General features: G+C 43.4%; 1 protein-coding gene and 1 long non-coding RNA gene across 6 annotated transcripts in view; one reads left to right on the top strand and one right to left on the bottom strand.

Moving 5' to 3' along the window:
* PDXDC1 (pyridoxal dependent decarboxylase domain containing 1) overlaps positions 1-8,959 on the bottom strand; it is a 52,723-nt gene extending 43,764 nt beyond the window's left edge. For 2 of the 5 annotated variants that reach the window (XM_041749901.1, XM_041749902.1), the window contains exons 1-2: positions 8,741-8,959; positions 6,437-6,563 (exon numbers count right to left, since the gene is read on the bottom strand). Coding sequence is in view for 2 of the 5 variants with exons in the window: in XM_041749900.1 (XP_041605834.1) it covers positions 8,741-8,761 (21 nt within the window). In the remaining 3 variants the exon portion in view is untranslated. Of the gene's footprint in view, positions 1-6,436; positions 6,564-8,427; positions 8,648-8,740 lie in introns of those variants that run through there. The other 3 variants (XM_041749900.1, XM_041749899.1, XM_041749904.1) reach the window with 3 other exon arrangements.
* Positions 8,960-9,283: 324 nt separating this feature from the next.
* On the top strand, positions 9,284-10,138 carry LOC121487854. The gene is made up of 2 exons (XR_005986924.1): positions 9,284-9,329; positions 9,529-10,138. It is a non-coding gene; the product is annotated as an uncharacterized LOC121487854 (long non-coding RNA).
* The last annotated feature ends 3,358 nt before the right edge of the window (positions 10,139-13,496 follow it).

Genomic DNA, 13,496 nt, shown 5'->3' with positions numbered 1-13,496 from the left:
AAACCTCAAACCCTGAATTCATGGACACCACTGTTTAGCAAAATCTAAATTAAAAAGGGGGGCGGGGAGAGAAAGGAAGAGAAAGAAAACATATCTGGAAAGAGGCTCAAAGGAACTTTGTAGGGAGATGCAAACGTTCTACATCTTGATCAAGGAACTTTGTAGGGAGATGCAAATGTTCTACATCTACATCATGGTGGTCATATGTTTGTATATAACTGTATCATTATCCAAACTGTATCATTAGAGTGGGTATATTTATTGTGCATAAATTGTCCCTCAATTTTATTTTTTTTAAAGATTTTATTTATTTATTCATGAGAGACAGAGAGAGAGAGAGAGAGGCAGAGGGAGAAGTAGACTCCATGCAGGGAGCCCAATGCGGGACTTGATCCCTGGACCCCAGGATCATGCGCTGGGCGGAAGGCAGGCACTAAACCACTGAGCCACCCAGGGATCCCTGTCCCTCAATTTTAAAAAGGCAAGCGAATTAATTTAAAGTCAATTTACAAGAAATATTGAGCAATTAATAGTGCAAATGGCAAACATATGGCAAGATTCAAAGATGATATATGAATAACTGCTGCTTGGGAAATATAGAGCTAACCCTTTAAAGAGAAGTAGCTCCCTGTAGAGAGGGAAAAATAAGTCTAAAAATCTAATTTTATTTATTTTTTAAAGATTTATTTATTTATTTAAAGAGAGAGAGAAAGCACAAGCACAAGAGGGAGGCACAGGAGAGAGGAGAACGAATCTCAAGCAGACTCCGTGCTGAGCATGGAGCCCATTGTGGGGCTCAATCTCACAACCTTGAGATCATGACGTGAGCCGAAACCAAGAGTCAGACACTAAACTGACCAGGCCACCCAGGCGCCCCTAAAATGTAATTTTAAGACATATAAATCACAACATTCATCAACAGAAGTAAATAATATTGTATTTTCTTTTTTTTTTTTTAAATGATACTGTATTTTCGATAAACTTTTTCAGAGGAGGAATGTTCACAATTGGGGAATTTTAGGACTATTAACAAAGAAAAACTAAAGCATGTGAGAATACCAGCTGCTCATATTGGACAGAAGACCGTGGTGTCATCAAATGCTAGTTTACCATGTACACATTAGATATATTAAGAAAAAAAATTACCACCTTTCTTCAATTGATCAAAGCAATCAGAAAAAAACTCCAAAATCCTGTGATTCTAACATACCTACTATTGTGGCCTTCCCTGTCTTTCTAAACGAGGTGAATCCTGGTGATAACCATGCAATTATCATCAACTCTCTCAAAATCACTTATTTTCCTCCGCAGCAAAAACATAAATTGTGCCTGCTATCCAGCACTAGTTCAACAAGTACCCCAAATACTACCCATCTCTAAGAAGCACGAACACAGCAGCACAGCTGTTTCTTTCAGGTCAAGGACAAGAGGAAATTTTTGACAGGGATTCTCTGGGACAGTGATATAGTGGCAAACCTGGCTTGCCTTTTTGGAATCTCAATTTCTACATTTATAAATACTTTTGCCTGATTTCAACAGAAAAGTTTTCCATTAAAAACTAGGTACTATTGTCTGTGTCTTCTAAGAACTGGATACTCTTGGAAAATCTTTTTTAACTCTCATGGACTGTGTGTGTGAGTGTGTCTGTGACAACATGAAGACTACTGTCATCACTGGCTCATTAAGTAGCTTAATATTCCTAGTTGAAGAGGGATATTCAAATATTGCATAGGGTATTAGTATTTAATCATACCAATTCATCAAGAAGAGAAGCAAAAAAGAATATATGGGGAAAAGGGGCAAAAATAGATGGTAGAGAATAATCTGGTAGAGATAAATAGGCAGCAGTTAGTAACATCAGATCAAACCTGTCACAGAAACATGCGGAGGGTTAAAAAAAAAAAATTCAAATCACTCGCCTTAAGATATCTGTTGGGAATGCTAGGGATCCAAGTCTAAGTTTCAACAAATGTATTGCTAGAGACCACTCCTCTGGAGATCAATTCACTCAGGTTTAAATATATCATGAATAAGTGCTTCCCAACAACTACACAGATCGAAAAGTACCACATATCAAGCAAACTATTTCTAAGACGTCTACTAGTTCATCTGGAATCACACATTTATCTTGGAACACAAAAAAATTGCCTACAGAAAAGCATGCTATCGTCACTGGAAAATAGAAGTCTTTCATTCCAGTGTTTCCTAGGACTTGGGGATGGAATCAGAAAGAGAAAGATATCCATTATCCTCACCAATATCACTCTGTCCCACGCTGAATTGGAACTTTGTAGGATTAACGCTGCTAGATTTAATCTTTCTGAGGAAAGGAACCCATCAATTCTGAAGCCTTCATGTGGATCTATGCATCTTCAGACCTTTAAGGCTGAACTGTGTGGGGACCCCTTGGTGGCTCAGTGGTTGAGCATCTGCCCTGGGCTCAGGTTGTGATCCTGGGGTCCTGGGATAGAGCCCCCCATCTGACTCCCCTGAGGGAGCCTGTTTCTTTCTCCCTCTGCTTATGTCCCTAGTGAATAAATATATAAAATCTTTTTTTTTTTAAAGGCTGAAAGTGGGATCCCTGGGTGGCGCAGCGGTTTAGCGCCTGTCTTTGGCCCAGGGCGCGATCCTGGAGACCTGGGATCGAATGCCACGTCGGGCTCCCGGTGCATGGAGCCTGCTTCTCCCTCTGCCTATGTCTCTGCCTCTCTCTCTCTCTCTCTGTGACTATCATAAATAAAAATAAAAATAAAAACAGTTGAATGTAAGCAGTTTCACTTTCAGCCTTTTTTTTTTTTTTAATTTTTTTAATTATTTATGATAGGCACACAGTGAGAGAGAGAGAGGCAGAGACATAGGCAGAGGGAGAAGCAGGCTCCATGCACCGGGAGCCCGACGTGGGATTCGATCCCAGGTCTCCAGGATCGCGCCCTGGGCCAAAGACAGGCGCTAAACCGCTGCGCCACCCAGGGATCCCCATTCAACTGTTTTTAAAGCACAAAACCCACAACTTCATAGGATTCCACCTAATACAGTGTCTAGTCTAATAAGTAATTCAGTCTCACTAGGATCCTAAGATCACTGTAGCTAAATGTTCAATGTCACGGAGTTCGCGTTTTATTTTCTAAGTAGGCTCCACACTGAGCATGGAGTCCAACATGAAGCTAAAATTCACAACCCTGAGATCGAAAACTGAGCTGAAAGTGAGAGTCAGACACTCAACCCAACTGAGCCTCCCAAGCATCCCCCAGAGCTGCACTTTAAAATGAGAGCTTTATTTTGCTGTTTCTGCTTTTCTGCACATAGGAAGAAGGTTCTATTTGAAAAGTGTACTCTTCCCTCAGTCATTTGAAACTCAGAATGCATTTTCCACAGAAATAAAAAGTGATAGGGTCCCAGGCTAGATGTCAAGGACCATCCAGCTTTTTTTTTTTTTTTTAAAGATTTATTTATCCATTCATGAGAAACACACAGAGAGAGAGAGAGAGACAGATAGACATAGGCAGAGGGAGAAGCAGACTCCCTGAAGAGAGCCTGATGTGGGACTCCATCCTAGATCCTGGGATCATGCCCTGAGCTGAAGGCACACGCTCAACCGCTGAGCCACCCAGGCATTCCCAAGGACCATCCAGCTTTAAGGCAACTAAATACTGGGCATTTAATAAAGCAAAAAATGATTGTGATAACAGAAATCAAACAAAAATATTAAAAATATTTTCATTTTGAATATTGCTTGGAAAAAATAGATGTAAGCTAAGTTTGGGACACTTTCAAAGTGATTGGAAGCGTATTTTTAATAATTTTTTATAACTGATTTAACTTCAAAATACGAAACTGGTTTCCTTTCCCTTAATTTACATTCTACCAGCAATATGATATGGGGCACAATCATTATAAAGTAAACATTTACATTTCAATTACATCTTTAACAAACTCTAGAAAAGCCATGGTTCTGAATATTCTACCTGAAGAATCCGCCCCCCCCCCCCCCCGCCCCCAAAAAAATCTCTCCCACAAAAAATCTTTCCTGGGCACTCAACTCCATGCAGTCCCCATTTTTTTCCTTAATACTTTTTACTCCTCCTTGCTATACACAAGGATTTGTCTAAACATGTATGCCCCTATCAGAACATAACCTCCTGCAAGGATCAGGTCTTATTCACCTCATGTTTCTCTCAGGAATGGCCTCTGAACAAAGCCAGCCTTCAATAAAAATTCTAAATCAGGGGCAGCCCGGGTAGCTCAGCGGTTTAGCGCCGCCTTCAGCTCAGGGCGTGATCCTGGAGACCGGGGATCGAGTCCCACGTCCGGTTCCCCGCGTGGAGCCTGCTTCTCCCTCTGCCTGTGTCTCTGCCTCTCTCTGTGTCTCTATGAATAAATAAATTTTTTTAAAAAAAAATTCTAAATCAAAGCAGGCTACTGCTTTAGGTGAAAACAGCTGACATTAAACTCAGGCAATTTCTACCTATAATCGTAACTCAATCTTAGGTATGGGGGAACACACTGGGGACTATAGACAGCTCTGTCACTGACTGCCTCTGTAATCTCGAATAAATCAAAAATCATGAAGGTCATAAATTTTTAGGATCAGGAACTTTGTACCATGTTTTCCCGACACCCAGCATTTGATAATCATTTACCACTTCAGCCACCATGCACCTGTATGCAAAACACTTACATTATGATGATACAGGGATCGGCTTTAAGTGAATGCTAAAATTACAGCCTATCATTTCCCGTCACCTTTTCTACAAGGTCTAAAGGATCAGACCACAGAAAATCGTTATTTCAAACATGGCTAATAGAGGTTCCTTTTGTGAACTTTTCAAATAAAAACCAGGAATAGAAATTCTGGTAGTCTGTATCAGTAATAATCAGGATGTTCCGGTCATGCTCCTATCGCTCCTTATAAACTTACAAACAGTGAGACGAAAGAATTTTCCAATATCAGGTCCAAAGGCGGGGGAAAACTTTGCTCGGAATGAGTACAAGAAAAAATAATAGATCGGTATGCAATTATTTCGATCAGAAACAGGGTCAAAGTTGCCTCTTTTAGAGAGGAGAATTAGATACAACAATAAATAAAAGAGCCCCACTCTACAGTGCTGCCCAACAGAACAGTCTGTGATCATGGAAATGTCCTACATCTATGCTCTCTGGTAGTGCAGCCACAAGCCACACTGTCTGTTGAGCACTTGAAATGCGCCGACCGAGGAACTGTGTTTTAGATTTTACTTAATTTTAATTAACATAAATTTAAGTAGCCACACCATACCCAACAGCACAGCTCCAGATTCTCTAAATCAGTGGTTCTCAACTAGAGGCAATCTCCCCAACCCCAGGAACAACAATTGCTTCATTTGGAGACTCTGGTTCTTCCACCGTGAGAAATGCTCCTGGTAGAGGACAGGGATGCCACTAAACATTCTACAATGCACAGCACACCCTCTCACAACAGAGAATTATCCAACCCAGAATGCCAGTAGGGCTGCATTTAAGTTGATTCAAGGTTAGAATTAAAGTCAATGCAAACAAACTGCAATACACTTTATCCAAACATAACACCCAGGAAGAATGAGCTTTTCCAAACAACAGAAAAAGGTCTGGGCTGTTGCACAAGTTTAAAGTAGCAGGATTTTATTTAAAAAGTGTATGTAGGTGTGTTCACTTATTAAGATATAAAGCATCAGAGTAATTACTTCCTGCAGCATTTTTTTTAAACTTGACTATTAACATAAGTAAACACTGTGAGACTACGTGACAGGGTCTTGTTCCTTGGAGGTGGACACACAGTACTGGGGCGCTGAGGCTCCTACACCTACTCTTCTGGTTTGAATGCCCTGCCCCTTCAATTGACCTGTCTTGATTTCTTGAGACTTCACTAATTTCAGATACAACGGATACTACTGTGAAAGAAAAGCAAGCAAGACAAGAAAAGGGTTCTGTCATTGCAGGTCTCTTTTCTATATAGATTAAAGAAAAACCAAGACTACAAAATTATATTTGGACCAAAGGAAATGTACTCACTGATTCTACTAAATGATGATGGACTACTACATTTTAGAGAGTGCAATTACTTGAAATTAGAGGATGGGAATCAAATAACATTGTGGTTTCTGTAGCCAGTATAAATTATGCAAGGATCAGTTTAAATGCGATCATTCAGAACTGCTCAAATAGTTCTCGAATTTATATTTGCGATGTAGAATTTAGCCCAGAATAGCCTCAAAGAAACAGGAATAATGGACACAATTCAATGTTTTTACTTTGATTCAAATGGTCTTTCAGAACATGAAACCCCTAACATTCATATTATAGCAATTCTTTTTCTTTTCTGCCCACTTAGCACCAACAGAAATTGTTCATTACATGTGAGGCCCTCTATTGCTACAGGGAATACAAAAATAAGACACAGTCTTAGCTTTCAAAAACTTACTTTCAGAATTTCCACATTGGCCTAAGGCAGAAACTTCCAGCCCACATTCTGAATTCCTCAAAGATCACTGCCATCTTTGCGAATGCTCCAGCCTTAAGTTCTTTGGAGTTTCAGTACTTCTTCAGATCTTCATTTGGAGAGTTTACAATATTTATTTATTTATTTATTCATTCATTCATTCATTCATTTCATTTATTTTTAAATTTTTTTTTATTTTTTTAGAGTTTACAATCTTTTATCATCGATTAACATTTACAGGGAGAAACCAGTGTCATCGACTAGTTAAATGCCAGAAAAGTAATATTTAAAGTGGGATTCCAACCCATTCTGTTTTTCAGATTTGCCTATAAAAAAGTATCTGTGGAGGAAAGATCACACCAGTTCTTTAGGTTCCTAAATGAAAAGACACAAAGCCCATTCTGTCCTATGAAAATGGGACAGGAAACAACACTGGAGAGGCAATCTTAGCATCATTTTATGTTCCAACTACTGACATCACACATATGATCCAGACCAGGAACGCTCAGCTCAGCCATGACTAACATTTTAAGCAGATAATTCTCTGGTACTGAGGCTGTCCTGTGCAAGGTGGGAGGTTTAGCAGCATCCTTGGCCTCTCTACCCCACTCTGTGCCAGCAGCACTCCCTACCCCTCTAGTGTGACCATCAGAAAGGTCTCCAGACAAGCTGCCAAATGTCCCCTGGGGAATAAAACTGCACATGGCCGAGAATCACTGACCTAACCTGTAACTCCAAGTACCGCAGGGTAGACATTGTACTTAATCACACGCCTGGAAAGACTTTATTCCTAGCCAGCAGAACATGCAACACTAAAAACATCATCTTATTTTTCTTTTTCTTGACTGCCTTCCGCCCAGTTTATGAGAAACCAGAGGCGTAGGCTATACCACTGACTGGAGGCATCTGAACACATCTGGCTGAACTGCTACAATTACTCCCTTCAACTTGCCAGGGACAAGGGAGTGAATCTACAGCAGCTGCCACGCTGGAAAAAGAAAAAAGAAAAGAAAGAAAGAAAAAAAGACAAAGTATGTCATTTCTGCCCGTTCAAAATCAACATATAGCAACCTTAAAACGCTAGCACTGGGCAGCCCGGGTGGCTCAGCGGTTTAGCGCCGCCTTCAGCCCGGGGCGTGACCCTGGAGATCCGGGATCGGATCTGATCCCACCTCGGGCTCCCCGCGCGGAGCCTGCTTCTCCCTCTGCCTGTGCCTCTGCTTCTCTCTCTCCGCGTGGTCTCTCATGAGTAAATACATAAAATCTTAAACAAACAAACAAACAAACAAAAAAAGCTAGCATTGCTCCGGAATTCTACATGCATTAAAAGAAACCCCTGGGTCTGCACAAGCAGATTCCCCAAACTTGAAGAGGGAGAAGGACCTGAAGGGAAGGCCGAACGCCAGGTTCCGAAGACAGGTCTCCGTGAAGGAATGCAAGCCCTGGTTCTCTCTCATCTACGGGCCCTAAACATCCAGGACGACTAGGAGGATCCGCCTCCGCTTTGCCCAAAGCGGTCAGCCAGGTACAGACATCACGCTGCTGCTTCCCCACGGCGAACCACAGGAAATCGTGGCTATCCGTGGATTTCGGAGAGGGCCGGGCCGGGGGTGGGTAGGGGTGGGGTGGGGTGGGGTGGGGTGGGGTGCGCCACGAGCTGCCGGAGTAGCAGCAAAACCCCGCCAAACGCAATTCCCCATCTACAGAAGACGCACCCCTCCGTGACCCCGCGGGAGCGGGGGGGGGTGGGGGGGGCTCCCAGCTGTTCCCAAACCGCGGCGTCAGAATCACGTGGGGGAGGGGAGGGGAGGGGAGGGGACGAGGGGGCGAGAGAATCTGCAAAGCCGTCGCGCCCCCACGGGTTCCGACCCTAGGGGCGAAAATCTGGGGCTCCCGGGTGAGGATTCCTGGTCACGCTGAAGTTCAGTCTCCACCCCCGCACCCTGCAAATTGGGAGACCACTGAAAACCTACAAGCTTGCAGCTGGCTCCGAGACAACCGGGGCTCCTGTGCAGGCTCTCCCGGGGCCGCGAGCTGTTGGGGCTGCTCGCGCAGGCCCCAAGGTCGGCCCCGCGGCAGAAGCGGCCGCGCTTCCCCCCGCCCACGGGGACCGTGACGTGCCCGGGCCTCCGCCGCCAGGGCGCCCCCGGCACGGCCGGTGAGCGCCCCCCTCCCCGGTCACAATGGCAGCTCGCGACCGGGAAACAGTCGCCCCGGAGGCGGGTGCAGGGGGGAGGCGGGGGGGGCTCCCGGGCCGCAGCGCGACCCCCCAGCCCGAGTACGGACCTTCTCCAGGGACGCGTCCATGGCTGAGGCGGCCGGCAGAGCCCAGTGGAGGCCCCCGCGGCCCGAGCGTTACTTCCGCCTCCCGCGGCCAGCCGCGGTTTCCACGCTGGCAGCGCTGACGTCCCCCCGCGGCCGCGGCCGGCGGGGCGGAGACGAGGAGGAGCCGCCCGGCGTCGCTGCGCGGTGGGGAATCTGCGGGTCGCGGGGAGGCAGGGGGCGGGGCCTCTCCGGGGGGGGCCTCCGGGCTTCCGTACGCTGCCGTCACGCCGGCCAGTCCTAACGTTTCCAGGTGGAGGGGGGGGACGCACGGTGGGGCCGCCCCAAATTTTCAGAAACCCTGCGCAAGCGTCGGGGCAGACACATAATAACCACAAATGAGCACTCCCGTACTGAGAGGCTGGAAAATGCCAGTGAGCGCACCTGTGCTTCCAGGCCCAGGCTTCCAAGGGCTCCCCACTGTCAACCTCCCTCGGGAATGGAACAGGCCATGCGCCACAGGGGGGCGGGGCCGGCGAGCACCGCAGCGCATGCGCAGGATCTGCACTTTGCAAGGTGCCGAGGGGTTTGCGGAGAGGGGGGAGCGGTTCAGGTATGAGGTTCTCCAGGGATGCGCGCACGGAAAGAGGTGCTTGTGCAAGGCGGGGTGGTTGTCTCCGATCTTTTACCGCAGAGTTCCAGGCGGAAGAGGCTTTGAGACAACTGGTGCAGCTTCTTCCATTATGTTAAGCCGTACTTAGGGCTTGTCAGGTGGTGATGATGATGATAGTTGCTCCTGTTCCACTTTATAGTGCAGCAGCCCTGTGATGGAGAGATCGTTATCCATTTCCCGGTGCTGGTCTAGGGGGGCGTCCAGACCCAAGCACCCTGACTGCGGCACCTGTCCACTACCCACACTGCCTCCGTGACCGCCTCCACCTCTGCGGTACGATCGTGATGTGTGTCTGACGAATGGGAGAGGCCATGCATTTGCTTAATATATTGCGCTAATGAGGAAAGCTGCAACAGACGAGCCTACCACGTTTGCAGTCAGTAAAACACTTCACCAGAGGGGCGCCTAGGGGGCTCACAGTGGCTGAGCGTCTGCCTTCAGCTCAGGGCGTGACCCCGGGGTCTCGGGATCGAGTCCTGCATCAGGTCCCCTGCAGGGAGCCTGCTTCCCCCTTCTGCCTCTCTCTGTGTCTCTCATGAATAAACAAATAAAATCTTAACAAAACACCACTTCCCCCAAAGACATAACAGCCGCAAAACCATCCCCTTTCCCCTCCTCTGTTGTGCACATCTCTTCTGAAATTTGTGTAAACAGCTGGGGTTTCAGTATAGTAATTAATATGTTTCGCGCTGTCTAACTCGTATTTGGTAAACTGCCCAGCTACGTTAATAAAATTGTTTTCTACCAAAGGAAGCCTTGTGTGCGGCTGGCTCAGAGCGAACCAAGGGAACTAACTATTCAGATTCTGAGTTCTGCCAACAGAAGGAAAGATAGATTTATGATGTCTTCCAAGGTCTCACATTGAATGTACCTCTGCTTGAGCAAAACACATCACTATTTCCAAGTTATTATGAAAATGATCAGACATTTGGGAAAAACAACCGTACAGTAAACAACCACATGTCCACTTTTTAGATTCTACAATGAGCATTTCCCCATATTTGCTTTCTTACGTAAGCATCTATCTATCCATCAGTATATCTTCTGTTCTGGTAGACTTAAAAGTTGTAGACATCAGTATGTTTCACCCCTGAGCATCTCAGCATGAATCATTAAAAAAATCATCATTTCGGGGATACCTGGGTGGCTCAGTGGTTGAGCATCTGCATTCAGCTCAGGTTGTGATCCCCCCCCCCCACCCGGGGTCCTGGGATCAAGTCCTGCATCACGTCCTCTGCAGGGAGCCTGCTTCTCCCTCTGCCTATGTCTCTGCTTCTCTGTGTCTCTCATGAATAAATTTTTAAAAATTCATAATTTCTAAAGCCACCTCCAAGTATCTGCCCATTACATTATAAAGTAGATTATATGACATGGAAACTAGAGAGATGAAACTAACCTGTTCTATTCTAAAAGTAAACTTTAAAACATGAAAATTATTCCCATGTGAAAAAGTGGGAATAATTCATTTAGTATTTACCCAAATAATGCTGACTTCAGCAACACATACTAATATTTACCCAAATATGTTTGTTAGCTGCCATCTTGAACAGTTAGGTGCTGGGAATACAAAAATAAGACACTATCTCTGCCTTTAAGGAAACTCTTTTTACTTTGGGACCCAGAGGAAGGCCTGTGAAACTCCTGAAACTATACGCCAAATTTTGTATTTGAGTGCATTTGTCTGGGGGAAAAATATCCAAAGCTTTCCTTTTATAAAGTCTGTCTGTGACACCACACAGCAAAATAAGTTAAAAAACTATTTGCCTTGTGGTTGGACAGATATGTACGCTGATAAATTATTATGCAGTGTTCTTTGAGCTAGTACAGACATATGAGAAAAAAAATACTGTAGGAAGCCAAAGCATGAAATCACTCATTGTGAGAACATTTGGCTTATACATGCTGATACAGACCTTTTCCTGATTCATAGGCAAAAAAAAAAAAAAGGTCTGATACAGATCTTTTCCTGATTCATAGACCAAAAAAAAGTAAAAAAAAAAAAAAAAGTGGTTATTTTTCCCTTTGAGTCCATTTACATGATTTTTGTTGCACCCTGATTGACATTTAAATAACCATATTGTAGATGTTGCTTTTAACCTCTAACTTTTTGAATCAACCAAGTGACACCTATGGATGATGTATTTACTATTCACCACGGCAATATAAAATTAATAAATTACAAAAAAGTGGGAGGGAAGAGGCAAGGTGAGTAGGAATAAAAATGGAATTACTGGGATCCCTGGGTGGCGCATTGGTTTGGCGCCTGCCTTTGGCCCAGGGCGCGATCCTGGAGACCCGGGATCGAATCCCGCGTCGGGCTCCCGGTGCATGGAGCCTGCTTCTCCCTCTGCCTGTGTCTCTGCCTCTCTCTCTCTCTCTCTGTGACTATCGTAAACAAATAAAAATTAAAAAAAAAAAAATTAAAAAAAAAAAAATGGAATTACTAATGTCTTTAACTTCATTTCAGAGTGTGAGTAAATACTCACTAAAAGGTCTAAATCAAGATTCAAAGTTTGCAATGTGATCTTTAAGGGTATAAAGGGTATTCACTTTTATCTCTAGAAGAAATAAAATTAACAAAAATCAGAAGGTGGAGAGGATAGGCGAGCCAGTGCAAACGGCAATGAATTTCCCATTTTTAGAGTAAGGGAACAATAGATTCTTTCTAAATTAAGAAACAGATACAAAAATATTTTTTACAAAGTAAAAGGTGAAAGTTTCTATGGAATGGGAGTAGGGGTTTTGAGATAAGGAAAAAGAAATTGGCAATATCCCATTTTATATTCTTCTATACTATCTGAATTTTTGCCTTTTGTATGCATTCCTCTTATGAATTAAAAAAAAAGTTAAGTAAATTGCCTATAAAAAAATAGATTTCAATAATTTTTAAAACCTTACCTTTACCGGGCAATTTTGGAAAGAAGTCTGCAGTTCCTAAAGACGACTTGAGGTGGCAATGCTGAGACCTTGCTTGGTTAGTTTGGCAGAATTCATAAGCAGAGTTAGAAGGGGAGGTGGGAAAGTGGATAGGGTAACTAGGTGACCGGCGTTAAGGAGGGCACAGGATGAGATGAGCACTGGGTATTAGAATATATCCTGGCAAGCTGAATTTAAATAAATTAATAAATATTTTAAAACCCAAGTTTTATCGTTAAAATATAGGAAACAGCTTAAAAGAAATGAATTGTTCTTGACTAACATCAGTAATCACAGTTCCCTCTATGAGAGAAAGCTTCTCAGACATCACACTAGGAGCCCCTGCCTGAAACAATCCCAGCTCCCCTGACCCCAAGAAAAAAAATAACCACTTTCTGACCTTTACAGCATTATATACCCAATTTCTTTATACATAGTCTCTCCATATACATATATATGCATCTGTATATGTATGTATAGTCTCTTTTAATCTGTAGGTTTTCCAAATCTTTTTTTTTCCTTTTATATTTGATTTGTTGAAGACATCAGGCCACTGTTCTAGAATTTTCCTTAGTCTGGATTTTCTTGGTCTCTGTATTTCCTGCAAATTGGTAATTGAATCTAAAGCTTAATCAGGTTCAGGTTTGAAGTTCTGGGGACCTGTTCAGAGACGGCTGTGGTTCTCCTCATCAGGAGGCATGCGGTACCTGTTTTCTTTTTTTGTGTTATCAGGCATTAACATTCTTTACATTAATTCTGACCTAAATGAGAAAACCGGTGAATTTTATTATGTCACCTATATTTTGGTATCCAAGGAAGTTTGCCAAGATACGATTTCTCATCACCCTTTCATTTTTCATTTTGTTTTGACATAATTTCAGACTTGTAGGAAAGTTGCAAGGAGAGTACAAAGAATTCTCTTAAACCCTTCACTCAAATCTCCCAAATGTTAACATGTCACCACATTTGCTATAATGTTCTCTCTAAATGAATACATAAATATGAATAAACACGTATTTTTTCCCTCTGAATCATTTCCTAGTTGGTTGCAGATGATATTACTTCCTAATCAATGGACTCTATTCACATTTTGACAATTTTCCCAGTAAAGTCCTTAATAGAAGGCCTGGAATAGCATGCTCTCTTTTTAAAAAAAAATTTTTTTTTATTTTATTTATTCATGAGAGACAC

Source organism: Vulpes lagopus, chromosome 3 (assembly GCF_018345385.1).
Source record: "Vulpes lagopus strain Blue_001 chromosome 3, ASM1834538v1, whole genome shotgun sequence".
NCBI lineage: Eukaryota > Metazoa > Chordata > Mammalia > Carnivora > Canidae > Vulpes > Vulpes lagopus.
This window is presented reverse-complemented; position numbering and strand designations above follow the sequence as displayed.